The following is a 26,282-nucleotide window of genomic DNA, read 5'->3' on the forward strand; positions in this document are numbered from 1 at the left end:
GAGCTGGCCGCCCGGCCAAACTGAGCAATCGGGGGAGAAGGGCCTCGGTCAGGGAGGTGACCAAGAACCCGATGGTCACTCAGACAGAGCTCTAGAGTTCCTCTGTGGAGATGGGAGAACCTTCCAGAAGGACAACCATCTCTGCAGCACTCCACCAATCAGGCCTTTATGGTAGAGTGGCCAGACGGGAGCCACTCCTCAGTAAAAGACATGATAGACCACTTGGAGTTTGCCAAAGTCACCTAAAGACTTTGAAGAAGTCTGGTCTGATTATCTGGTCTGATGAAACCAAGATGGAACTCTTTGGCCTGAATGACAAGCGTCATGTCTGGAGGAAACCTGACATCATCCCTATGGTATAGTATGGTGGTGGAAGCATCATGCTGTGAGTATGTTTTTCAGAGGCAGGGACTGAGAGACTAGTCAGGATCGAGGCAAAGATGAACAGAGCAAAGTACAGAGATCCCTGATGAAAACCTGCTCCACAGCACTCCTCAGGGTCTGACTGGGGTGAACGTTCACCTTCCAACAGGACAACAACCCTAAGCACACAGCCAAGACAATGCAGGAGTGAATTCGGGACAAGCCAGAGCCTGGACTTGAACCCGATCTAACATCTCTGGAGAGACCTGAAAATAGGTGTGCCAACCTGACAGAGCTTGAGAAGATTGCAGAGAAGAATGGGAGAAACTCCCCAAATACAGGTATGGCAAGCTTGTAGCATCATACCCAAGAAGACTTGATGCTGTAATCACTGCCAAAGGTGCTTCAACAAAGTAAAGGGTCTGAATACTTATGTTAATGTGATATTTCATTTTTATAATGAGCAAAAATGTTAAATAAAATAAAAGTTATTATGGGGTATTGTGTATAGATTGATGAGGACAAAAAAATATTTCAATCAATTTTAGAATAAAGTTGTAATGTAACAAAATGTGGAACAAGTCAAGGGGTCTGAATACTTTCCGAAGGCACCGTCTAGGCAAGGCAAGAAGTCAAAATGTGAGGTAAGCAATTATCTAGGCTGCAGCCTTTTCTCATTGTAATTCAGTTGATGTTAATAGTAATGACAGTATGAAGGCTTCATAGTGTTGTCTTTTGCTGACACAGTAACAATAAACCATGTTAAATCCATGCAAAATAGTTAATAGCAAGGAATTGTAATTCTACACCTCAAACGTTCCCTGAAAATAAAACTAATAAAGAAAGACCACTGCAATAGTAAGATAATACCACTTGCCTGCCCTACATTCTAGGAGAGATGCAGTATGGGCAGAGGTACTGCGTCACAAAGTCATCCATCAGAATTTGTTTTTCTTTAGTTGCAGTTTATTCATAGTAATTGAGTATTGCTCATGCAATGCGGCTAAGAAGCCAGGGTGTGGACTGTGACTGCCAGCAGCTGTCTGCCAGTGCCTTTGCTAGCAGGATGAGAAGGTCTTCCAAAATAACTTCTTACAGGGGGATCTCACTTTGGCAGGAACTTGAGCTCTGAGAGATCTGTCCTGCAGCTCTCTGTGGAGCTGTTGATCCGGATACATATACTTGGACGTCAGCTCATTCAGCTCATTCGTCTTCAACAGGTCCCTCTGCTCCACAGTCAACTCCTGGACCAAAATTACATTTTTGTCATGTATTATTAAACAAATTATATAGGTGAATTTGATTTGCACAGCATGATCCTGGATGGAGGGAGTTGACACTTGATTAAGTCCTTGTTAGGTTGCATCCAATGGATGACTTCCTCTCAGCCAGGTTTGCTGTCAGAACGGTTTCTAAGGGCTCTAATCAATCCACATCGCGGGACTTTAGCTTTACAGCGTGATTGGGATTTAACGGCAATGTTTCCACTTTAGCGGAGACTGCATTCACCGTAAACGCGGAATATGTTGGCTCAATCTGAAATGACCTTTATATTTCTATCGCGGAATCTAATGCTTCAGCGTTACAGATTGAATAGAGGCCTAAATCACGTGTCAACTATTACCAGCCAGGACACGTTGCCCCTCAAACCGACTTTAAGCGTGTATCCAGTAACAACTATCTGTAGTTGACCTGAATATCGGCATTTGTGGTTGCAATTCATGGCTCATGCTTGATATTACAACACAACAAACATGCAACATCAAGTGTGGTGTCATATCTCAACTTTAGAACTGTACCACAAAACTATGAGCTGTCCCCAAAAGTCTAAATTGACATATGTAGAAACTAACATTTTCATACCAAACCTTTAAACACGCTATTGAGTTTAATAAGGAGTGATTATTATCAACTCACCCGGTTGTGCTGCAATCCTAGGTTATCCTCTATGGGAAGTGCCGTTGTCTCTTGTCCACACCACACCATGAGGACGAAGGGTACTAAACTCACCAGCACCCTCATGATCATCACTTTCTTGAAGCTGCTGCAAGTCTCGTGGCACAAGCCACATTTTTATAGACCCCCACAGACACACACAAACCGGGGTGTTTGACGCAGACATGAGTAATTACCAAAATGAGCCCATTTCCTGTTAATACGCTGTAGTACATAAAAAAAAAACATACAGTATGTTCTCTGAATTAGACATCACAATTAAGTGGATGTAATTTCCTTTAAAAGCCTCCCTCCCCCACAACTTGTAGCATCTTCCCCTCTAAGTAATTATGCACTGATTAAGTATCAATTTGCCATGTGTTCCATAATTGTAAAAATAAATGGTAAGGACAAAATAACAAAAGTGTGATGAAAGTTAGGAAAGGATCTCAAAACTAAGGGCTCTATTCAATCTGTATGCTAAAGCAATCCATGGTTTGGTTTAGTTTCCCCTGGCACCATTTCAACATGCCAGCATTTTAGCGTTTGTGGCACAAATCCCATTAGAGCCATGGGACAGATATGTGCATTTTTTGCACACCATGTCCAAATCATTGGCCCCGTGCCTTGAATGGAATTTGTGCCACAAATGCTAAAACATTAGGATGGTAAGCCAGCAGCATACCACCCTGCATCCCACTGCTGGCTTGCTTCTGAAGCTAAGCAGGGTTGGTCCTGGTTGGTCCCTGGATGGGAGACCAGGTGCTGCTGGAAGTGGTGTTGGAGGGTGCACCTTCTGGTCTAAAAAATATATGTATAATATCCTAGGGCAGTGATTGGGGGCATTACCCTGTGTAGGGTGTTGTCTTTCAGATGGGATGTTAAACAGGTGTGCTCACTAAAGATTCCATGGCACTTATTGTCATTCTTTATTTAACTAGGCAAGTAAGTTAAGAACAAATTTGTTTATACAATGACGGACGACGTTGGGCCAGTAGTGTTCCGTCATATGGGACTCCCAATCATGGCCGGTAAGAGTAGGGGTGTTAACTCCGGTGTCCTGGCTAAATTCCCAATCTGGCACTCATACCATCACATTCACCTAATCATCCCCAGTTTACAATTGGCTCACTCATCCTCCTCTTCCCTGTAACTCGTTCGTTGCTGTAAATGAGAATGTGTTCTCAGTCAACTTACCTGGTAAAATAAGGGTAAAATAAAAATAAAAGCACGTGGAAACAGTGCCAAGGAGACTAAACCGAAGCTTGAATTTCTGTCATAGCTTGTCTATAGACTTAGAGGGTAAAGAAACCAATGTTTCATTTTGTAAAGGTAATTTCCAATTGAGCTGATCTGATTGAATCTAGGTTTACGCCATTCTTTGGTAAAGTATGTCGGCTCAATTGGAAATTCCCTTTACATTTCAATTGCGCTGTAGCGGGATCTTCAGCGCTATGGATTGCACATAGCCCTATTAACTGCGTTAGAGCTGTCAAATCCACAAGTGACTCCTGGCGTTACCTATCACGGACATTGCCATTGGATGCACCAAGACGCATCAGTAAAAATCCCATGCAGCCGCGTTACAAGTTCGAACACTGGCATGTTGATTAGGCTGATATGAATCCCATTTTTTTTTCGTTTAATGGTTTTAAATGAGTGTCATTATTTATATATAGCCTACTCTTTCCCATTCTGAACTTCTAACTTGGGTGGGATAGGACGGTTGTGGTTTCGTGACCATGACGACAGGAGCAGCTGCTCACCAATTTGACCAACCTGGACTCGGGTATACGTAACATTGTAAATGAAAATCCGTCACACTCAAATGAGTATGATATGTTATGTTTGGTATGTATTAATTTGTGGATGTCCATCATCCACTTCGTATGATATGTTACGAATTACAATTTGTTGTGGCTAACGTTAGCTAGGTTAGGGGTTAAGATTAGGAGTTTGGTTAAAGGGTTAAGGTTAGGGGAAGGGTTAGCTAGCATTATGTAGTTGCAAAGTAGCTAAAAATTAGTTTCAAAGTTGCTAATTAGCTAAAATATTCAAGTTGTCTGTAATGAGATTTGAACACGCAACCTTTGGGTTGTTAGATGTACACATTATACACCCACCTTACTTTTGTTTTTGCCTTACCTTCTTTCTAATGTAACCATACCAAATGTAACATGAATTCCATGGATTTACGTTGACTATGTTACGTCTAGTCTGAGACCAGACGGATTTGACAGCTCTAAACGCACCTCTGACACCACCTCAACAAAAGCAATGAAAAGCTATGTATGTGGCTAACAAGGGTTAACGCTGATCGGAATTAATCCTGGCCTAAACCCTATATAGCTTTCACCCATTCCTCTTTCTCAGATTGGAAGGAATTGCAGGCCTATACATTCCCCAACAATATGTGTAATATAAAAACCACAAGGTATGCTGCAGGACCCACTTTGATTCAAGTTTTTGGGAATATGGGTTCTTCTCGTGTCTTCCTCAACAACTGTATAATGCATTATTGAACAGGTTACATCCCAAACGCCACCCTATTCCTTACAATGCACTACTTTGATCTGGGCCCTGGTCAAACGTAATGTACTCAATAGGGTGCCATCTGGGACTCACTGTCTGAAGGATGACTCGGCACCATCACCCAGCTGCGCTGCCATCAAAGAGATATAATAGCCTCATACGTTTTAATACAACCCAACAAGTCATTTAGAACACTTCCCTCCTCAGCAAGCCCCTAATTGTCAATGTTCCCTTTTCCGATGGATTAATTAAACCGTAGGCATAAACAAAAGGATCAACCCAGACAAATATTTATTTAAAAAAGGAGAAGAGTATCATTAACAAAGTCTGAATGCTGAATCCAAATAGCAAAGCTATGCTAAATGGGTTGAGTGGTGATGACGATCCTAACTTTGATAATGGAAGAGCCAGGTTGTCTTTTTATGATAACTGTAATCTGTAGGCCTACATAGCAAAAACACTGTCGCTTTGTTTGTCATGTAAGAAGTTAAGAGTCAAGTCAACTAAACAGGAACACCAGAATGTATTTACAGCAAGCCTACAGAGATAAAGGCTCCTTTAACCATCAAAAGGATTGACAATGGCAGTACATCTTCCATACTGAATGTCAATACTCGACAGTGGGCTCCTTTCTTATAGCCTCGTTCGACCATCCTGATCTTACATTTTGGTGGACCAGGCTACATTTCCTATACACTTTTCCAAAACCCTTTATCTTGATCTGAAAGGATTAGATAGTTGAAAGAAACATGGCAGATATGGCCAGTGCCAGTGTTAAGCAGGAGCCAATTGCGAAAATGGGGGCCAATGAAGGTATTCTTGGAAGAACCTAACTGCCCAAAATAAGTGACGGTGGATGGCTAGAGAAGCTGAATGAGGGGTACTTAAGGCCTAAAACAAAGGCGTCAAAGACCAAAGCTACAGGCGCATCTGGTGCACTGGCAAATGAGCTTTGAATTGCCCTACGGATTTCAACAGGTGAGTGATACAGCTGATATTAAAGGAAGAACAAACTGTGTGCCTGCTTGAGATGTAGCGTTTCTCACTTATAAGCCAAAGACACTGAAGATCTGAGCAGAGTGAATTGAGATCTGAACAACACGTGAACTATATTGCCTTCGCCAATAGGTGAGACACCAACTCCACTCTCTCCACAAATGTGATTTAGCTTTTTCCGCTCAAGTGTTCCATACTTTAAAGTTGTAAACAAATTAGATGATGCATTATCATTTGAAAAAGTTCAGTAACCTTAGAATCCAAAACCCTTCAACACCTTCTCAAAGTAAGAACAAACCTCCATTAACAAGATGGACTTGACTAAACCACTAAATAATTTCCAAGCCACATTTCAGACTATATGAGTCTATTGTCAATCTGTGTTTTCATGATTGATATCCAGGAACCACAGGGACAAGTGTCTTAGGGCCACCTACTGGAAATTGCTTGAAATTACACAGGCTACAAATAAACAAAAGATTGTTCAATTGGTTTGAATTGTGCTAATTTGGTAAGCAAAGGCTTCAATGGATTTCATGAAAGAGAGATGCTCTCACTGATTTAACAGGGTCATTTTATCAAAGTTTATTACTGTACCATGGGCCATCGCCGCAGTTGAAGCCTCGTTCTGCCCAATGTAACCCTGGGCAGTTATAAACAGAGCAAAACCTGAATCCTGTTTTCCGCTCGAGGCTGGAGTGTAAGGACCACAAAAGCTAATTAAAAAGGGATTTAAATCTTTATTTAGCCTAATACAGTACAGTGCCATGGTTAACCTTAATCCAGTGTCAACTGTGAGAACTCTGGGTCGAACATGATTGGAGAAACTAGCCGACAGCTTGTGGTGTAAATTTTGGGGGCGAAACCCTTACGCAACAAAGAGGGAAGTCGCGTCTGTGGCAATGGGCCCTACAGTACTAAGCACTGCACTACCAACCTCATAGGGGAAGTGTTGACATACACATACAATGATTACTTTTCCCACTTCATCATAAATACAACTAATAGTACATCTGAACCCCTTTTAAGAATCTTAAGATACAATATGTCTGATTGAAGGAAGGGGTCTTTAAATATTGATGATTGGTTTTAGAGAAGTAACATCTAACATAAATCTTCTTGAGCTAGAAAATGCCCCTCATCTCTTCTGGCCTTCCGTCTCTGCCCGTCTGCGTCAGTCTGAGACGGCGTTGCTCCTTAAGCGTTGTAAGAGGAAGAGGAAACGTTGCCACCGTGGCCTGTCCAGTTGGTGTGGATGTACTTGCCAGGGTTTGACAGAAGTTCATACGTGTGTGCTCCAAAGTAGTCCCTCTGGGCCTAAAGTGACAAACACACAGAGATAAGAGTTGCCTCAGTAAAATGTTGTTTTATTCCTTCTATATTTTTGCCAATAAAGCGACGCAAGATGCTCTCACAGAAGAGTGGGCGCCAGAACAGCCCAGCTGGCACATAACGTTTTTGTAATGTTCTGCAACGTTTTCACAACTTTGTAAAACATTTCCTTGCTAGCTGGGCATATGGGTGGGCCTATATGCTCCAGTATCCATTTAAATATGGTAGTTACATCATCGTCTTAGGGTCTTAAAGTCCACCCGCCTCCCCCTGCATCCAAACACACACTACCCTTAGCTAACATCCACACGTGACAAGACCGATTTAATCTCTTTCACTTTGACATATGTTCTTGTAGGGGGAGCTTTGTGCCCTGAAGAGAGTGGTGTGTTGTGTCACTGAGTTGCTCCTTAAGCATGGTAAGAGGAGACGCTTCCACCGTGGCATCCAATGTGTTGTTACCTGGAGGAGGTTAGCCGGGAGCATGTCGTGTCTGTAGCCGTCGTAGAAGGACAAGGCGGTGGTGAAACAAGGCATAGGGATCCCCTGCTGCACTCCAATGCTGACCGCCCGGCGCCACGAGTCCTACAGCCATGACAAAGACAGGCACACGCATGAGCAAAAGCACACAGAATAATCTCTAACCCTCTGGGATTTGGGAACATCATGGTGAATACATTTATTTCAAGTTTATTAGACAAGATCATTGCAAAGCAATATGACATGAACACTTATAATCACATAATTAGATAGCTACAAGGGGTTTATTTATTTAAACGCAGAGACCAAATACAGTATAACTTTGTAAATGTTGCCCTGTCTTGGGCCATACCATGTACAACACTGCGATTAAAATGCAGTATGAATAAGAAGCCCATGACATGTCATCTATATTACAAAAACACATTTCCACCAATAACTAACAGCCCCAATATATTCTCCTTTTGTGGGCTGGGAAATGGTATGATGTATCAATATAGCGGTGGGGTGGTAACAGCCGTGAGTGTGTGTTGCTAACGTGGCCACAAAGGGGTTGGGCTTTCTTTCATCACTTCCTACTCCCCTAGGTGCAGATTGAGGATCAGCCTCCCCTCCCCCAATCCTAAACTTAACCCTTATGGGGGGAAAATGCTAAAAATGACCCAAGTTCAGCATTTTAGAGCAGATTAACCCTACTCTCCTTTACTGTACCTGGCAGTCCTGTACGGCATTACTGAAGAAGGTATCCAACAGCAGATTCTGCAGCTCAGCATCCCTGTCAAAGGCCTCTTTGATCTTCCCCAGGAAAACACTGGAGAAAAGAGATGGTGAGAGAGATACTGGCATCATTACTCACCAAACAAAACAGACAAACAGGGCGGGACTACAAGACCGTTTATTTTCATTTTCTGGTAACATAACATTTTGCTACAGTGTGTCCTAATGTATATGACCCAGGGTCACTGTTTTATTATCCCTGAAAAAGGATAAAACCATTTCAGACAGGAGTGTAAGGACCGATCTACTTTAGACGGCTCTGCCCTACTGACCAAGACCTTATTCTCAGTTAAAACACATTGCACTTTGAAAAGTAATGTCGGGTGTAGTTTGGCACAGGGCTGAGAGACATTATGATGAATGGTTTCTGTTTGCTCAAGGTTTATGCAACATGTTTCCCACATTGCGCATTAAGACCAACATTTCCTCATTCTTGTATGGCTCTGATTCTCCAGGAATCCTTCTCTACTTCATTGTGGTTGACTCACCAGCTGGCTGCATTACAATACTCTGTGGCAGCAAGAATACAACAAGTATGACTTGACACCAGAGTTAGGGTGATATCAAATTGAGTCAATTCAGGATGTAAACTGACATTCCAATTCAATAATTTACGATAGGGCATCCATTATTAAATGACTTCTCAATACACTGAAAATGAGAAGCTAGTTATTTCAAAAGTTTATTTTTTTACTGACTGCAACTCTGATTAGGAGAGACATTTCCTCATTCTTGTCCCACTCCGATTTTCCAGGAAATCTTATCTTATCTCAAATTCCTTGTGGCTTCGTCAACCCTGCCACTCTGTGGCAGCAAGAATAAAACAAATGGCTTCACACTGTGGCCACACGCTCGTAAATGGAGCTCTGACAGCTTTTTAATGATGATGGTATGGTAGGTCTTACCTTCGGATGATGCAGCCTCCCCTCCACATCAGGGCAATGGCGCCATAGTTTAGGGACCAGCCAAACTCTTTGGCCGCCTGTCTGAGCAGCATGAAGCCCTGGGCATACGAGATGATCTTGGAGGCATAGAGGGCCTGAACAGGACACAAGACAAAACCATTTGCTTGAAGTAACTGATAATTAGCAGAGAAATTCTGTTCCTATATCCATGATTAATCTACGGAAGAGTTAAAAAATATATATAAAATAATAACATTTACTTGACGAGTGGTGGTACTTGGATCATATTTTTGTATGTATGTATATATATTTATAATAGATCTTTTTTTGCACAATAGCACTTAAAGTGGCAATATTTCAAGAATAAGTGGCAATATTTAGAGAATAAAGTCAAAATTGAGAATAAAGTCACATATTATATTTCAAGATTAAAGTAGGGGATTTGCATGTCTCCCTGGCTCCCTGTTGCTGTTGAAATGCCTGCTGTTAGATGACCTGGTGAAACTAGACTTCTGAATTGGCTTTAGTAACAAGGAAATCCTCTCTTAACACATAATAACCATAGGCCTATTAGGACCTGGAAGAGGTTGTGCCACAGATCAATTTCAGAATGAGGAACCACACGGACTCAGATGTGTGTGTGAGGGGGGGTCTAATAGAATCATTCAAACAGGCATCTCACTCACTCACGATATCCCCAAAGCAATACCATTCTAGTGGCCATGTTGCGTTGTCAGACTGCGAAGAGACATGGAGTTGTGTGCATCAGTCCCTGTAATGGTGCCCTTCAAATTCACCACAATGTTATCATCAATCCCCTGTGTATTCCAACACCTTGTATAGGCTGTATAGCCTATACAGTGCCTTCAGGAAGGATTCAGACCCCTTGACTTTTTCCACATTTTGTTACAGCCTATTCAAAAATGGATTAAATACTTTCCCCCCCTCAGCAACCCCATAATGACAAAGTGAAAACAGGTGCCGTTTTTTTGGCAAATTTATGAAAAATTAAAACAGAAAAACCTTATTTACATAAGTATTCAGACCCTTTGCTATGAGAATCGAAATTGAGCTCAGGTGCATCCTGTTTCCATTAATCATCCTTTTTTCCCCAATTTCGTGGTATCGAATTGTTTAGTAGCTACTATCTTGTCTCATCGCTACAACTCCCGAACGGGCTCGGGAGAGACGAAGGTTGAAAGTCATGCGCCCTCCGATACACAACCCAGCTTCTTAGCACAGCGCGCATTCAACCCGGAAGCCAGCCGCACCAATGTGTCGGAGGAAACACCGTGCACCTGGCAACCTTGGTTGGCGCGCACTGCGCCCGGACTGCCACAGGAGTCGCTGGTGCGCGATGAGACAAGGATGTCCCTACCGGCCAAACCCTCCCTAACCCGGACGATGCTAGGCCAATTGTGTGTCGCCCCACGGACCTCCCGGTCGCGGCCGGTTACGACAGAGCCTGGGCGAGGGTCTCTGGTGGCACAGCTGGCGCTGCAGTACAGTGCACTTAACCACTGCGCCTCCCGGGAGGCCCCCATTGATCATCCTTGAGATGTTTCTACAACCTGATTGGAGTCCACCTGTGGTGAATTAAACTGATTAGACATGATTTGGAAAGGCACACAAGTTTCCAGAAAACTGAGGAGGCCAACTAGTCCACCAATTAGCTATAGCATTTTTTGTTTTGCCTACCCCGGCCGACGCTGGGCCAATTGTGCGCCGCCCTATGGGACTCCCAATCACGGCCGGATGGAATACAGCCTGGATTCAAACCAGGGACTGTAGTGATGCCTCTTGCACTGAGCTCTTAGACCGCTGCACCACTCGGGAGCATGAGTCAACATGTTCAAAATACTCTGTTTGGCTGATTACAAATAAAACATGTGATTTTCCTCAGCTATTGGTGAGAAAACATGACAAGCGCTTTAATAGTGATATGTGGATGAACTCTTCTGTTTTTACAGCATTGCCCCAGAAACCCAGACATCTGTAGCCTGGCTACCTTTCTGATGTCCTCAAGGAACGAAGCCTTGTCCCCGTTGAACTTGGCTCCCTGGGGCCCGGCCAGGCTCCTGCTGGCCTCCACTCTCTCGTCCTTCAGGGCCGACAGACATCTGGCAAAGACAGCCTCGCCTGTGAGAGGGAGGATGAGAGAGAGATAGAGGGATGAGAGAGAGAGAGCGATGAGGCAGAGCATGAGAGGCAGAGAGGCAGAGGCATGAGAGGCATGAGAGGCATGAGAGAAAGAGGCATGAGAGGCAGAGAGAAAGAGGCATGAGAGGCAGAGAGAAAGAGGCATGAGAGGCAGAGAGAAAGAGGCATGAGAGGCAGAGAGAAAGAGGCATGAGAGGCAGAGAGAAAGAGGCATGAGAGGCAGAGAGAAAGAGGCATGAGAGGCAGAGAGAAAGAGGCATGAGAGGCAGAGAGAAAGAGGCATGAGAGGCAGAGAGAAAGAGGCATGAGAGGCAGAGAGAAAGAGGCATGAGAGGCAGAGAGAAAGAGGCATGAGAGGCAGAGAGAAAGAGGCATGAGAGGCAGAGAGAAAGAGGCATGAGAGGCAGAGAGAAAGAGGCATGAGAGGCAGAGAGAAAGAGGCATGAGAGGCAGAGAGAAAGAGGCATGAGAGGCAGAGAGAAAGAGGCATGAGAGGCAGAGAGAAAGAGGCATGAGAGGCAGAGAGAAAGAGGCATGAGAGGCAGAGAGAAAGAGGCATGAGAGGCAGAGAGAAAGAGGCATGAGAGGCAGAGAGAAAGAGGCATGAGAGGCAGAGAGAAAGAGGCATGAGATGCAGAGAGAAAGAGGCATGAGAGGCAGAGAGAAAGAGGCAGAGAGAAAGAGGCATGAGAGGCAGAGAGAAAGAGGCATGAGAGGCAGAGAGAAAGAGGCATGAGAGGCAGAGAGAAAGAGGCATGGAGGCAGAGAGAAAGAGGCATGAGAGGCAGAGAGAAAGAGGCATGAGAGGCAGAGAGAAAGAGGCATGAGAGGCAGAGAGAAAGAGGCATGAGAGGCAGAGAGAAAGAGGCATAAGAGGCAGAGAGAGAGAGGCAGAGAGAAAGAGGCATGAGAGGCAGAGAGAAAGAGGCATGAGAGGCAGAGAGAAAGAGGCATGAGAGGCAGAGAGAAAGAGGCATGAGAGGCAGAGAGAAAGAGGCATGAGAGGCAGAGAGAAAGAGGCATGAGAGGCAGAGGCATGAGAGGCAGAGAGAAAGAGGCATGAGAGGCAGAGAGAAAGAGGCATGAGAGGCAGAGGCATGAGAGGCAGAGAGAAAGAGGCATGAGAGGCAGAGAGAAAGAGGCATGAGAGGCAGAGAGAAAGAGGCATGAGAGGCAGAGAGAAAGAGGCATGAGAGGCAGAGAGAAAGAGGCATGAGAGGCAGAGAGAAAGAGGCATGAGAGGCAGAGAGAAAGAGGCATGAGAGGCAGAGAGAAAGAGGCATGAGAGGCAGAGAGAAAGAGGCATGAGAGGCAGAGAGAAAGAGGCATGAGAGGCAGAGAGAAAGAGGCATGAGAGGCAGAGAGAAAGAGGCATGAGAGGCAGAGAGAAAGAGGCATGAGAGGCAGAGGCATGAAAGGCAGAGAGAAAGAGGCATGAGAGGCAGAGGGAGCGAGAGGCAGAGGCATGAGAGGCAGAGGCATGAGAGGCAGAGGGAGCGAGAGGCAGAGCGAGCGAGAGGTAGAGGGAGCGAGCGAGAAGCAGAGGGAGCGAGCGAGAGGCAGAGGGAGCGAGCGAGAGGCAGAGGGAGCGAGCGAGAGGCAGAGGGAGCGAGCGAGAGGCAGCGAGCGAGAGGCAGAGGGAGCGAGCGAGAGGCAGAGGGAGCGAGCGAGAGGCAGAGGGAGCGAGCGAGAGGCAGAGAGTCAGCTTCTTTACAGAGCAACACATTTGGTCACAAACCGGGTCGCGGTCATTGGGCACAAAATGGGAAAAATGCTTTCAATAGGAAATTGGACAAGATCAAGTAGGTGGTCAAGGTCTACCTCAAAACACGTTCTCCCTTTTCATTTCTATTAAATTCAATAACCCTATGAGTCCTCGTATGGTGATTCCTCACAAAACTATGGATTACATTTCATGAAAATCTCCCAAATCCTTGTATTTTCTTTGTTCTAGTTTTGTGAGGAATGACCCAGTAAACAGCTGTGATCTGTCAAAGACAATTGATAGCCTAGCTGAAATTGGCATGCTCAGCTCAAATGTTTGTAGTGACAAAAGGTCTTTGGGTAGCGGGTTCAAAAGGGATATATTTGAAGGAAAAGGTGAGTGCGGGTTTCTCCTTCCTTCATGAATTAAACATTAAGGGATTGTATTGTAAGCTAGACACTGACAGTGACAATATTTACCACCAAAATTCTGCCCTTCTATATCTTTGATCGAATAGGCATCCCGTTTATACCTTAATCATCATCCAGTTTAATACTAATCCCAAACATAATGACAAGCCTACAGCTGGCACAGTTCCTAGCCGACAAAGTTAACACAATGCCGCCCACAACACAAAGGTACCCTATGACTCAGCGTTAGTAACCATCATTCTATTGTAAAAGCAGGGCTTGCCACATTCAAAAAAAGGAACAACTTCCCACCACATGATTAAAAAATACGTTGGGTAAGCATGACTTGCTAAATATTGCCACAGTGATGCAATGCAATGGCGAGCGGGGGAAGAGAAGAGAAAAAAGATGTCACAATGAGTAAGGCTAAACGAAGCGCCCGACTCCGCATTGAACGCAACCCTATTGAGAGCTGAAATCCACCCCCCAAGCCTGCCTGTATGGTGTGTCCACTCTCTCCCTGGCCCATGGCCACCCACACCAGTTCTCTGCTTTCACAATGAGCCCTTTTGTTCTCTCCGCTATCATTCACACAGGACCTCCCAGTACTGATGATACAGGGACAACATTAAATACCAATAACACACCGCAAAAAATATAAAGTCTTCCTTTTCTGTTGCAGAAAAAAGTAGCCCTTTCTATAGCAATCTTGTGGTTCCATTTTCAAATCGTGAGTAAGACTGAATAACAGGCCTATGACATGGTTGTCAACTCAAGTGTAAACCAGTTTGATAATATCACTTAGGAGATGTATCTCTCCACTACTTTAGTCTTTAGCTGGAGGCAGCTTTGTCCTGGAATAACCACACCACCTGATGCTACCTTTAGGAGATGCTGCCCATCGCAGCAGCAGCAGACTGAAAATCCCCCTTATGTCACTTGAAATGAGGTGGTGTGACTAGAAAAGCCTCCAATCTTCTTAGGGAGGCTGCAGACACTTCATTGATCACGTTCAGCTGAACAAAGACTGGGCCACTACTGTGGGGGTCAGTTAATGTGGCTAAACATTAGCAGCTCTTAAACAAACCACTACAAGAGTACTAAGTAGTTTGTGGGCTGGGTATCACTGCAAGGGGCGTCACTACAGTCCCTGGTTAGAATCCAGGCAGTATCGCATCCATATGTGATTGGGAGTCCCATAGGGCAGAGCACAATTGGGCCAGCGTCGTCCAGGTTTGGCCGTGGTAGGCCGTCATTGTATATAAGAATTTCTTCTTAACTGACTTGCCTAGTTAAATAAAGGTTCAATAAATAAAAATTATTCAGTATGCACAAAATGGAAGCCAATGTTCTGAAACAGAGTGAAACGGGGAGGTACTATCTGAACTTATTGAATAACAAATGCTTGTTTCGTTTTCCGTTGCCCTAATGAACACAACCCTGTATCATGACTACGCCAACATTGCTGGGATACAAGTCTCTTGGCCAGGCTGTTAACTGCCCCAGGTTAACCTGTTGAGTGTGAGTGTAGGGGGCAGTATTTTGATGTTTGGATAAAAAACGTAGCCAAATGAAACTGCCTATTTCTCAGGCCCAGAATCTAGAATATTAATATAATTAGGATAGAAAACACTCTAAAGTTTCCAAAACTGTCAAAATATTGTCTGTGAGTATAGCAGAACTGATATTGCAGGTGAAAACCTGAGGACAATCCAGCTAGGAAGTGCCTCTTATTTTGAAAGCTCCCTGTTCCATTGCATGTCTTCCCTCCATTTAAAGGAATAGCAACCAGATTCCTTTCCCTATTGCTTCCACATGGTGTGAACAGTCTTTAGACATAGTTTCAGCCTTTTATTCTGAAAAATGAGCGGGAACGATCACATCACGTCAGTGGATGATTGGGTGCCAGCAGAGTTTTGCATGCGCAACAGCTTGGAGCAGACATTTTCTCTCTCTCTCCTATTGAAAAAGCTAAGGTCCGGTTGAAATACTATCGATTATTTATTGTAAATACAACCTGAGGATTGATTATAAAAAACATTTGATATGTTTCTACGAACTGTACAGATACTATTTGGAATTTTTGTCTGCCCCGTCGTGACCGCTAGAGCCTGTGGATTTCTGAACATAACGCGCCAACCTAATGGAGGTGTTTGGATTTAAAAAATAATCTTTATGGAACAAAAGGAACATTTATTGTGTAACTGGGAGTCTAGTGAGTGCAAACATCCGAAGATCATCAAAGCTAGCGATTCATTTTCTTGCTTTTCTGACTTTCGTGACCAATCTACTTTGCTGCTAGCTGTTTGTAATGTTTTGTCTGCTGAGAGAGATGTCCTTACATAAACGCTTGGTTTGTTTCAGCTGTAAAGCTTTTTTGAAATCTGACACGCCAGGTGGATTATCAACAAGCTAAGCTGTGTTTTGCTATATTGCACTTGTGATTATGAAAATTAAACATTTTTAGTAATTTAATTTGAATTTGGCGCTCTGCAATTCAGCGGATGTTGACTAAAATAATCCCACTAACGGGATGGGTGCGCCAAGAAGTTAATAAAGAGTGGTACAACTGAAAATAAACCGTGTCCAAAAAAGAAAATAATCACTTAGCTGACAAGGTGTAGACTACACCAAAGGAGAGCATACACACAAAACAAGTTTGATTTGACTCAAAATGTCAGTCAAAATTGGTGGCAATCTAAACTTTTAGCCTCAGAGAGAAACGTTACTGCGGACGATTAATTTCCAAATGGAGACTTCATGACTATTGTCCGTTTCTCTCTTACCGATCAGGGTGACTGGTGTGCCGTACTCGAGAGCCGAAATAGCCGTCCACTTCCCTGTGCCTTTCTGCCCGGCGGCGTCCCGGATCTTAGGCAGCAGGTGAGTGCCGTCTGTGTCTCTGAACTTGAGGATGCCAGCTGTGATCTCGATAAGGAAGGAGTCCAACTCCGTTTTGTTCCAGTCTTCAAAAGCCTATGGGAGACCCAAGAGCAGAAGTGAACCTGACAAACAGAATAATCAACTAAGATACGTCATGACATCATACAGTATCAACAGCTGTTATAGTTAGCTACTATGGAGACCATTTCATGGCGAGGTTTATGCTATTAAAGTTACGGTCCTAAGACATTCAGCCTCTTTTCTAAAATACATATCTATTACCTGACTGGCAGAGGAGTCAAAAGCAGAAAGTCATCAGGGGTGTCTGGAATGGTTCAAAATTTAAATCAACTTTGATTCATTTTGAATGGCTCACCTGTGCCATCACGTCGTGGTCCATACCCAGGACATCCTTCATGAGGTGGTACGCCTCGCAGATCAGTTGCATGTCCCCATACTCAATACCATTATGGACCATCTTCACAAAGTGGCCTGCACCCTCATCACCAACCTGTCAAAACAGCACATTTCAAATGACATGTAGAGCCAGGGAAGAGGGAAAGTTGTGCAATTTTGTGCCAAATCCTGTGGACATGAAAAATAAATTCCGCTCACCCAGTCACAGCACGGCTCTCCTGTCCCCACCTTGGCAGCGATGCTTTGGAAAATCTCTTTAATATGTGGCCTGTAGGAGTAAAAAACTATCACATTTTAACAGTTCATAATAATTAAATAATTGATTGTGGACACACGGAGCAATATGGGAAAGCTTAAAAATACAGTTTGATTAAGACAATTTTCTCACAGACGATCACTACTCCTCCTCATTATAGTCTGTGTACTCCGGTGCTATTTGGGACACAGTCATAATCAACCATCAATCCCAACCCCTCCATAGCAGAGGGAAGGGTAGAGTCCCAAAAACTCACCAGGCCTCTTTGTGTCCCCCTGGCATCAGTGAGGGTCCATAGCGAGCCCCCTCTTCTCCTCCACTGACTCCACTACCGACAAACAACAGGTTCTTCTCCTTCAGACTCTTACAGCGCCGCTAGACACACACACACACACAGTCGACACTACCATGAGACCACACTCTTGACAATGACACTACCATAGCTTTGAAATGGCTGTTTCTGATAAACTTACTGTTGTGTCTCTGTATTCTGAATTGCCGCCATCAATGATAATGTCGCCAGCCTCAAGAAGAGGGACCTGTGAAGGAAAATGGACTGGTAGAAGGGGGCAATCTACTTTAATGCAAGTGCCATGCACAACCAAATGAGCCACATTAGGGACTGTATGGTTGCAAATTTGTAAATTTCCAAAATTTTCCAGAAATCTTGTTTGAAGGATTACGGATTTCCTGCTTTTTCCCTCCTAATTTTGGGAAAGTTTTGGGAAAGCTACCGGAGGTTTAAACCGTGGGACTAAATTTCACTAGTTCTACATTTTTTCTTTGTGGCATTTCAATACCCCAAATGCATCCAAGCCAGCCATTACCTGATTTGGTGAACTGAAAAAGCCTTGATACATTTGACAGCCACAGCATGACCCCTCATTTCTATCCTGTTTTTCTGTTTGTGCCACTGACCAGCTTGTCGATGAAGTCGTCCACCGCCTGGCCGGCTTTGACCAGCATCACAATCCTCCTTGGCTTCTTCAGCTTGGCCACCATGTCCTCCAAGGACTCAGCTCCTATTATCTTGGTGCCTTTAGCCTCATTGGCCAGAAAATCGTGCACTTTGGAGACAGTGCGGTTGTATGCACAGACCTATGGAAAGAATAGGTTAGATTAGGATTGCAAAATTCTGGTAACGTTAATAAAATTCCCAGGTGTTTCAGAAATCCTGGGGAAATCTGGGAAGTTTGGGAAAGTTACCAGAATTTTGAAACCCTACGATAGATGTAAGACAGTTTAGGCAAGGGAAAGACAATGTAGTGTAAAAAGTTTAAGCCTACCACTTATGTTGCAGACTATTTAGGTGGTATGTAACTGTATAAACTGCAATATGAGACTTACCACAAAGCCATGATCATTCATATTCAGGATGATGTTTTGGCCCATGACAGCCAAACCAATCAACGCAATATCTGCTCTGTGGAAAGAAAATCATATTAGTCAAGAGTCCTGGTATCTGTTAGTTAGGGCATCTGGATTGAGACTGAACAAACGAGAGGGTGCCTCTCAAGCAAGAAAAACGAGCCTGTCCAATATTGTAATGTTAGTGCCTACTCCGAATCAATTCTACAACGTTAGCTAGCATATTTTAAAGCCATGTCTATATAAAGTTGATTGAAATTATCATGTAGGAAAGAGTTAATTAAATAGCCAGGATTCACTGAACTATACAAGATTACCATGTCATTTACTATTCAAGGTTGAGGATACATTTTAATGTTATTTTACTAGACCTATGTCGATGTGTCGCGTGCATTGTCAAATCACTTAGCTAACAACGTTTGCTAACGTTAAATCAAAGAGTAAAAACATTGAGGTTTTTGTGGCTAGGTGGCTAACTAGGCTAGTTAGTAGATTAAGTCAGACTGCCCTTTTAATGCCAGGCATGCAACGTTAGCTAGCCATATTACACTGCTGTATTGGATATCTAACGTTAGCTAACTAGCTTGCTAGCTAAAGTGAATGAAATATAAAGTGGAGTGAGCTAGCAAAAATAGATGGTTTATCCATCGCCAGCTGTTTGAAAGAATATTAATTCAGTTCTCAGAGAAGATAATGCATTGATGTGCAATACTCACTCTGCCATGTTTCTGGTATGGAAAATAATCTGTCTTCAAGTAACACACACAGCCAATGGACTTTCTTGAGATTTCCACAGTACTTCCTCGTTCTCAATTTGAAGAGGAAACCTCAAATTCACCCAAACCAAAGGATCGCCTATGTGAGATGACGTCAAAGAGCTCAAGCCATATTGTTCTCGAGTTCTCATTCGTGGAGAAAAACTGAGCAGAGATATCAAATATTTCATTGGTTTAAACCCCCTGTCACTCTTATAACTTTGTTACACTCCCACAAATTTCAACACGACAAGACAACATTGAAATCTAATCATTTGGCTCCACAATGTTTGACCCCAATACAAATATAGAAACAATCTAACAACCTTTTTCCAAACGCACTTTGAGTTTAATTCCAAATAATGTTATACATTTCTATTAAAGTTATATTTGTTGCCTGACCCAATCTTCACTTCTCTCCTTTGAGGACAATATTTTCAGCACGAGATGTAAAAATGCTACTGCCGGACCTGTACACAACTATTATTGTAGTTTATCATGCAGAACTACCACCACATGATGTAGCCTATGTGGTGTCAGAAATTGAATATGAAACTCATTCTTCCTAAAAAAAAAAAAGAGCAGGAGAGCTGGGAAACTTGAGGAATATAAGGAAACGTTAACAGGAAATAGGTGGCAAAAAAGTCTTTCTTCATGAAAGAAATGTCCCCATCTGCACCTTCATTTGAGATCGTTTCACTGATTTGAACAAATCAAAGAGGGGACAATATTATCCTCTTCCATGATCATCATAAGATTATATAACCATGAGCCTTATTTTTTTATTACCATATGCTCTGAATGTGTCTTCTAAATGACTGAAATGTAATATAAATGTAGAACTTCAGAACGATTAAATAAGAATGTATGTGATCCAATAGTCCCCAGGTGGTGAGGGTAGGCAACAACATCTCCTCCCCGCTGATCCTCAACACTGGGGCCCCACAAGGTTGCGTTCTGAGCCCTCTCCTGTACTCCCTGTTCACCCACGACTGCGTGGCCACGCACGCCTCCAACTCAATCATCAAGTTTGCGGACGACACAACAGTGGTAGGCTTGATTACCAACAACGATGAGACGGCCTACAGGGAGGAGGTGAGGGCCCTCGGAGTGTGGTGTCAGGAAAACAACCTCACACTCAACGTCAACAAAACTAAGGAGATGATTGTGGACTTCAGGAAACAGCAGAGGGAACACCCCCCTATCCACATCGATGGAACAGTAGTGGAGAGGGTAGCAAGTTTTAAGTTCCTCGGCATACACATCACAGACAAACTGAATTGGTCCACTCACACAGACAGCATCGTGAAGAAGGCGCAGCAGCGCCTCTTCAACCTCAGGAGGCTGAAGAAATTCGGCTTGTCACCAAAAGCACTCACAAACTTCTACAGATGCACAACCGAGAGCATCCTGGCGGGCTGTATCACCGCCTGGTATGGCAACTGCACCGCCCTCAACCGTAAGGCTCTCCAGAGGGTAGTGAGGTCTGCACAACGCATCACCGGGGGCAAACTACCTGCCCTCCAGGACACCTACACCACCCGATGTCACAGGAAGGCCATAAAGATCATCAAGGACATCAACCACCCGAGCCACTGCCTGTTCACCCCGCTATCATCCAGAAGGCGAGGTCAGTACAGGTGCATCAAAGCTGGGACCGAGAGACTGAAAAACAGCTTCTATCTCAAGGCCATCAGACTGTTAAACAGCCACCACTAACACTGAGTGGCTGCTGCCAACACACTGACACTGACTCAACTCCAGCCACTTTAATAATGGGAATTGATGGGAAATGATGTAAATATATCACTAGCCACTTTAAACAATGCTACCTTATATAAATGTTACTTACCCTACATTATTCATCTCATACGCATACGGATATACTGTACTCTATAGCATCGACGGTATCCTTATGTAATACATGTATCACTAGCCACTTTATACTATACTATGCCACTTTGTTTACATACTCATCTCATTTGTACATACTGTACCCGATACCATCTACTGTATCTTGCCTATGCTGCTCTGTACCATCACTCATTCATATATCCTTATGTACATATTCTTTATCCCCTTACACTGTGTACAAGACAGTAGTTTTGGAATTGTTAGTTAGATTACTTGTTATTACTGCATTGTCGGAACTAGAAGCACAAGCATTTCGCTACACTCGCATTAACATCTGCTAACCATGTGTATGTGACAAATAAAATTTGATTTGATTTGATTTGATTTAGTCTCGTCATAATTTTTCTGAATAGCATTTTGTGTTAGAAAATGTGTAACGTTTTTTAAAGAACCCTCAGACTACCAACATATTTTACATACATGGATTACCAAGAAGAAACTACAGGATATAGCAAGAATCAAAGCAACATATACATCTATTTTCAGGACACCATACAACATTTTAAATATACTTAATTTTATCAACAAAATGTTTGTCATATTTTGATCCTGAGAGAGAATGACCAACAGTATGGCTTAGATTTCTTTATTGACTAACCCCCATAGCCAGAATTAGAATAACAGCAAAACAATGGGAGTTAGTAGAGGCTGGTTCATTCCATGAAAATATACTGAACAAAAATATAAACGCAACATGGAACAATTTAAAATATTTGACTGAGTTACAGTTCATATGAGGAAATCGGTCAATAAAAATAAATTCATTAGGCCCTAATCTATGGATTTCACATTACTGGGAATGCAGATACAGTTGAAGTCGGAAGTTAACATACACTTAGGTTGGAGTCATAAAAACTTGTGTTTCAACCACTCCACAAATTTATTGTTAACAAACTATAGTTTTGGTAAGTCGGTTAGGACATCTACTGTGTGCATGTGTAACGGATGTGAAACGGCTAGCTTAGTTAGCGGTGCGCGCTAAATAGCGTTTCAATCGGTGACGTCACCTGCTCTGAGACCTTGAAGTAGTAGTTCCCCTTGCTCTGCAAGGGCCGCGGCTTTTGTGGAGCGATGGGTAACGATGCTTCGTGGGTGTCAGTTGTTGATGTGTTCAGAAGGTCCCTAGTTCGCGCCCGGGTATGGGCGAGGGGACGGTCTAAAATTATACTGTTACACATGACACAAGTAAGTTTCCAAAAGTTGTTTACAGACATATTATTTCACTTATAATTCACTGTATCACAATCCCAGTGGATCAGAAGTTTACATACACTAAATTGACAGTGACTAAGTTGCCTTTAAATAGCTTGGAAAATTACAGAAAATGTCATGGCTTTAGAAGCTTCTGATCGGCTAATTGACATAATTTGAGTCAATTGGAGGTGTACCTGTGGATGTATTTCGAGGCCTACCTTCAAACTCAGTGCCTCTTTGTTTGACATCATGGGAAAAGCAAAAGCAATCAGCCAAGACCTCAGAAAGAGAATTGTAGACCTCCAAAAGTCTGGTTCATCCTTGGGAGCAATTTCCAAATGCCTGAAGGTACCACGTTCATCTGTACAAACAATAGTACGCAAGTATGAACACCATTGGACCACGCAGCCGTCATACCACTCAGGAAGGAGACGCGTTCTGTCTCCTAGAGATGAAAGTACTTTGGTGCGAAAAGTACAAATCAATTTCAGAACAACAGCAAAGGACTTTGTGAAGTTGCTGGAGGAAACAGGTACAAAAGTATCTATATCCACAGTAAAACGAGTACAATTTCGACATAACCTGAAAGGCCGCTCAGCAAGGAAGAAGCCACTGCTCCGAAACCGCCATAAAAAAGCCAGACTACGGTTTGCAACTGCACATGGGGACAAAGATCGTACTTTTTGGAGAAATGTCCTCTAGTCTGATGAAACAAAAATAGAACTGTTTGGCCATAATGACCATCGTTATGTATGGGGGAAAAAGTGGGAGGCTTGCAAGCCGAAGAACGTCATCCCAACCGTGAAGCACAGGGGTGGCAGCATCATGTTGTGGGGGTGCTTTGCTGTAGGAGGGAATGGTGTACTTCACAAAATAGATGGCATCATGAGGCAAGAAAATGATGTGGATATATTGAAGCAACATCTCAAGACATCAGTCAGGAAGTTAAAGCTTGATCGCAAATGGGTCTTCCAAATGGACAATGAATCCAAGCATACTTCCAAAGTTGTGGTAAAATGGCTTAAGGACAACAAAGTCAAGGTATTGACCTCAATCCTCTGACCTCAATCCTATAGAATATTTGTGGGAAGAACTGAAAAAACGTGTGTGAGCAAGGAGGCCTACAAACCTGACTCAGTTACACCAGCTCTGTCAGGAGGAATGGGCCAAAATTCACCCAACTTATTGTGGGAATCTTGTGGTAGGCTACCCAAAATGTTTGACCCAAGTTAAACAATTTAAAGGCAATGCTACCAAATACTTATTGAGTGTATGTAAACTTCTGACCTACTGGGAATGTGATGAAAGAAATAAAAGCTGAAATAAATCATTCTCTCTACTATTATTCTGACATTTCACATTCTTAAAATAAAGTGGTGATCCTAACTGACTTAAGACAGGGAATTGTTACTAGGATTAAATTTCAGGAATTGTGAAAAACTGAGTTTAAATGTAAACTCAGCAAAAAAAAAGAAACTTCCCTTTTTCAGGACCCTGTCTTTCCAAGATAATTCTTAAAAATCCAAATAACTCAACAGATCATCATTGTAAAGGGTTTAAACATGGTTTCCCATGCTTGTTCAATGAACCATAAACAATTAATGAACATGCACCTGTGGAACGATCGTTAAGACACTAACAGCTTACAGACGGGAGGCAATTAAGTTCACAGTTATGAAAACTTAGGACACAAAAGAGGCCTTTCTACTGACTCTGAAAAACACCAAAAGAATGATGCCCAGGTTCTCTGCTCATCTGCGTGAACGTGCCTTAGGCATGCTGCAAGGAGACATGAGGACTGCAGATGTGACCAGGGCAATAAATTGCAATGTCCGTACTGTGAGACACCTAAGACAGCGCTACAGGGAGACAGGACGTACAGCTGATCGTTCTCGCAGTGGCAGACCACGTGTAACAACACCTGCACAGGATCAGTACATGCGAACATCCCACCTGCGGGACAGGTACAGGATGGCAACAACAACTGCCCGAGTTACACCAGGAACGCACAATCCCTCCATCAGTGCTTAGATCAGTGCTCAGACTGTCCGCAATAGGCTGGACTGAGGGCTTGTAGGCTTGTTGTAAGGCAGGTCCTCATGGACATCACCAGCAACAACGTTGCCTATGGGCACAAACCCACCGTCGCTGGACCAGACAGGACTGGCAAAAAGTGCTCTTCACTGACAAGTTGCGGTTTTGTCTCACCAGGGGTGATGGTCGGATTCGAGTTCATCGTCAAAGGAATGATCGTTACACCAAGGCCTATACTCTGGAGCAGGATCGATTTGGAGGTGGAGGTTCTGTCATGGTCTGGGGCGGTTTGTCACAGGATCATCGGACTGAGCTTGTTGTCATTGCAGGCAATCTCAATGCTCTGCGTTGCAGGGAAGACATCCTCCTCCCTCATGTGGTACCTTTCCTGCAGGATCATCCTGACATGACCATCCAGCATGACAATGCCACCAGCCATACTGCTCATTATGTGCGGGATTTCCTGCAAGACAGGAATGTCAGTGTTCTGCCATGGCCAGCGAAGAGCCCGGATCTCAATCCCATTGAGCACGTCTGGGACCTGTTGGATCGGAGAGTGAGGGCTATGGCCATTCCCCCCAGAAATGTCTGAGAACTTGCAGGTGCCTTGGTGGAAGAGTGGGGTAACATCTCACAGAAAGAACTGGCACATTTGGTGCAGTCTATGAGGAGGAGATGCACTGCAGTACTTAATGCAGCTGGTGGAGACACCAGATACTGGCTGTTGCTTTTGACCCCCCCTTTGTTCAGGGACACATTATTCAATTTCTGTTAGTGACATCTGTGGAACTTGTTCAGTTTATGTCTCAGTTGTTGAATCTTGTTTTGTTCATGCAAATATTTACACATGTTAAGTTTGCTAAAAATAAATGCAGTTGACAGTGAGAGGATGTTTATTTTTAGTGGTGTGGGGGCTGTGCTTTGGCAAAGTGGGTGGGGTTATATCCTTCCTGTTTGGCCCTGTCCGGGGGTATCATCGGATGGGGCCACAGTGTCTCCTGACCCCTCCTGTCTCAGCCTCCAGTATTTATGCTGCAGTAGTTTATGTGTTGGGGGGCTAGGGTCAGTTTGTTATATCTGAAGTACTTCTCCTGTCTTATCCGGTGTCCTGTGTGAATTTAAGTATGCTCTCTCTAGTTCTCTTTGTCTCTCTCTGAGGACTTGAGCCCTAGGACCATGCCTCAGGACTACCTGGCATGATGACTTCTTGTTGTCCCCAGTCCGCCTGGCTGTGCTGCTGCTCCAGTTTTAACTGTTCTGCCTGCGGCTATGGAACCCTGACCTGTTCACCGGACGTGCTACCTCTCCCAGACCTGCTGTTTTCAACTCTCTGGAGACAGCAGGAGAGGTAGAGATACTCTTAATGATCGGCTATGAAAAACCAATTGACATTTACTCCTGAGGTGCTGACTTGATGCACCCTCGATAACTACTGTGATTTATGAACTACTGGTCATTTATGAACATTTGAACATCTTGGCCATGTTCTGTTATAATCTCCACCCGGCACAGCCAGAAGAGGACTGGCCATCCCTCATAGCCTGGTTCCTCTCTAAGTTTCTTCCTAGGTTTTGGCCTTTCTAGGGAGTTTTTCCTAGCCACCGTGCTTCTACACCTGCATTGCTTGCTGTTTGGGGTTTTAGGCTCGGTTTCTGTACAGCACTTTGAGATATCAGCTGATGTAAGAAGGGCTATATAAATACATTTGATTAGATTTTTTTGCTGAGTTTATTTGGCTGAGGTGTATGTAAAGTTCTGACAACTGTATGCATCTGTTGGTCACCGATTCCTTAAAGAAATGGGCCTCACAATGGGCCTCAGACTCGTGTTACGGTATTTCTGTACATTCAAATTGACATCGATAAA

At 43.6% G+C, this 26,282-nt stretch overlaps 2 protein-coding genes across 2 annotated transcripts; both read right to left on the minus strand.

Moving 5' to 3' along the window:
• Positions 1 to 1,323: 1,323 nt before the first annotated feature.
• Positions 1,324 to 2,939, minus strand: sst6 (somatostatin 6). Its single transcript, XM_021617150.2, has 2 exons — positions 2,281 to 2,939; positions 1,324 to 1,607 (listed from the first exon to the last, which is right to left on the minus strand). The coding sequence occupies exons 1-2, from the start codon at positions 2,389 to 2,391 to the stop codon at positions 1,422 to 1,424; spliced, it is 297 nt and encodes a 98-aa protein (XP_021472825.1). The 5' UTR covers positions 2,392 to 2,939; the 3' UTR covers positions 1,324 to 1,421.
• A 3,607-nt stretch (positions 2,940 to 6,546) lies between these two features.
• On the minus strand, positions 6,547 to 19,392 carry pgd (phosphogluconate dehydrogenase). The gene is made up of 13 exons (XM_021616114.2): positions 19,236 to 19,392; positions 18,499 to 18,574; positions 18,070 to 18,249; positions 17,625 to 17,690; positions 17,408 to 17,526; positions 17,094 to 17,163; positions 16,855 to 16,989; positions 16,382 to 16,571; positions 11,329 to 11,459; positions 9,321 to 9,454; positions 8,350 to 8,449; positions 7,621 to 7,743; positions 6,547 to 7,143 (listed from the first exon to the last, which is right to left on the minus strand). Exons 1-13 carry the CDS (start codon positions 19,241 to 19,243, stop codon positions 7,024 to 7,026), a joined length of 1,452 nt encoding a protein of 483 aa, XP_021471789.1. The 5' UTR covers positions 19,244 to 19,392; the 3' UTR covers positions 6,547 to 7,023.
• Between the last annotated feature and the right edge of the window lie 6,890 nt (positions 19,393 to 26,282).

This window comes from Oncorhynchus mykiss, chromosome 9, assembly GCF_013265735.2.
Source record: "Oncorhynchus mykiss isolate Arlee chromosome 9, USDA_OmykA_1.1, whole genome shotgun sequence".
Taxonomy (NCBI): Eukaryota; Metazoa; Chordata; class Actinopteri; order Salmoniformes; family Salmonidae; genus Oncorhynchus; species Oncorhynchus mykiss.

Bases quoted from the DNA above. Each gene is read 5' to 3' on its own strand.
- sst6 (XM_021617150.2), bottom strand. From the start codon at position 2,391: ATGATCATGAGGGTGCTGGTGAGTTTAGTACCCTTCGTCCTCATGGTG. The intron at 1,608-2,280 runs GTGAGTTGATAA...ATTTTGGTCCAG, and splicing joins TAGGATTGCAGCACAACCGG to GAGTTGACTGTGGAGCAGAG.
- pgd (XM_021616114.2), bottom strand. The intron at 18,250-18,498 runs GTAAGTCTCATA...TTCTTTCCATAG, and splicing joins TGAATGATCATGGCTTTGTG to GTCTGTGCATACAACCGCAC. The intron at 11,460-16,381 runs GTAAGAGAGAAA...TCCCTCTCACAG, and splicing joins CACACCAGTCACCCTGATCG to GCGAGGCTGTCTTTGCCAGA.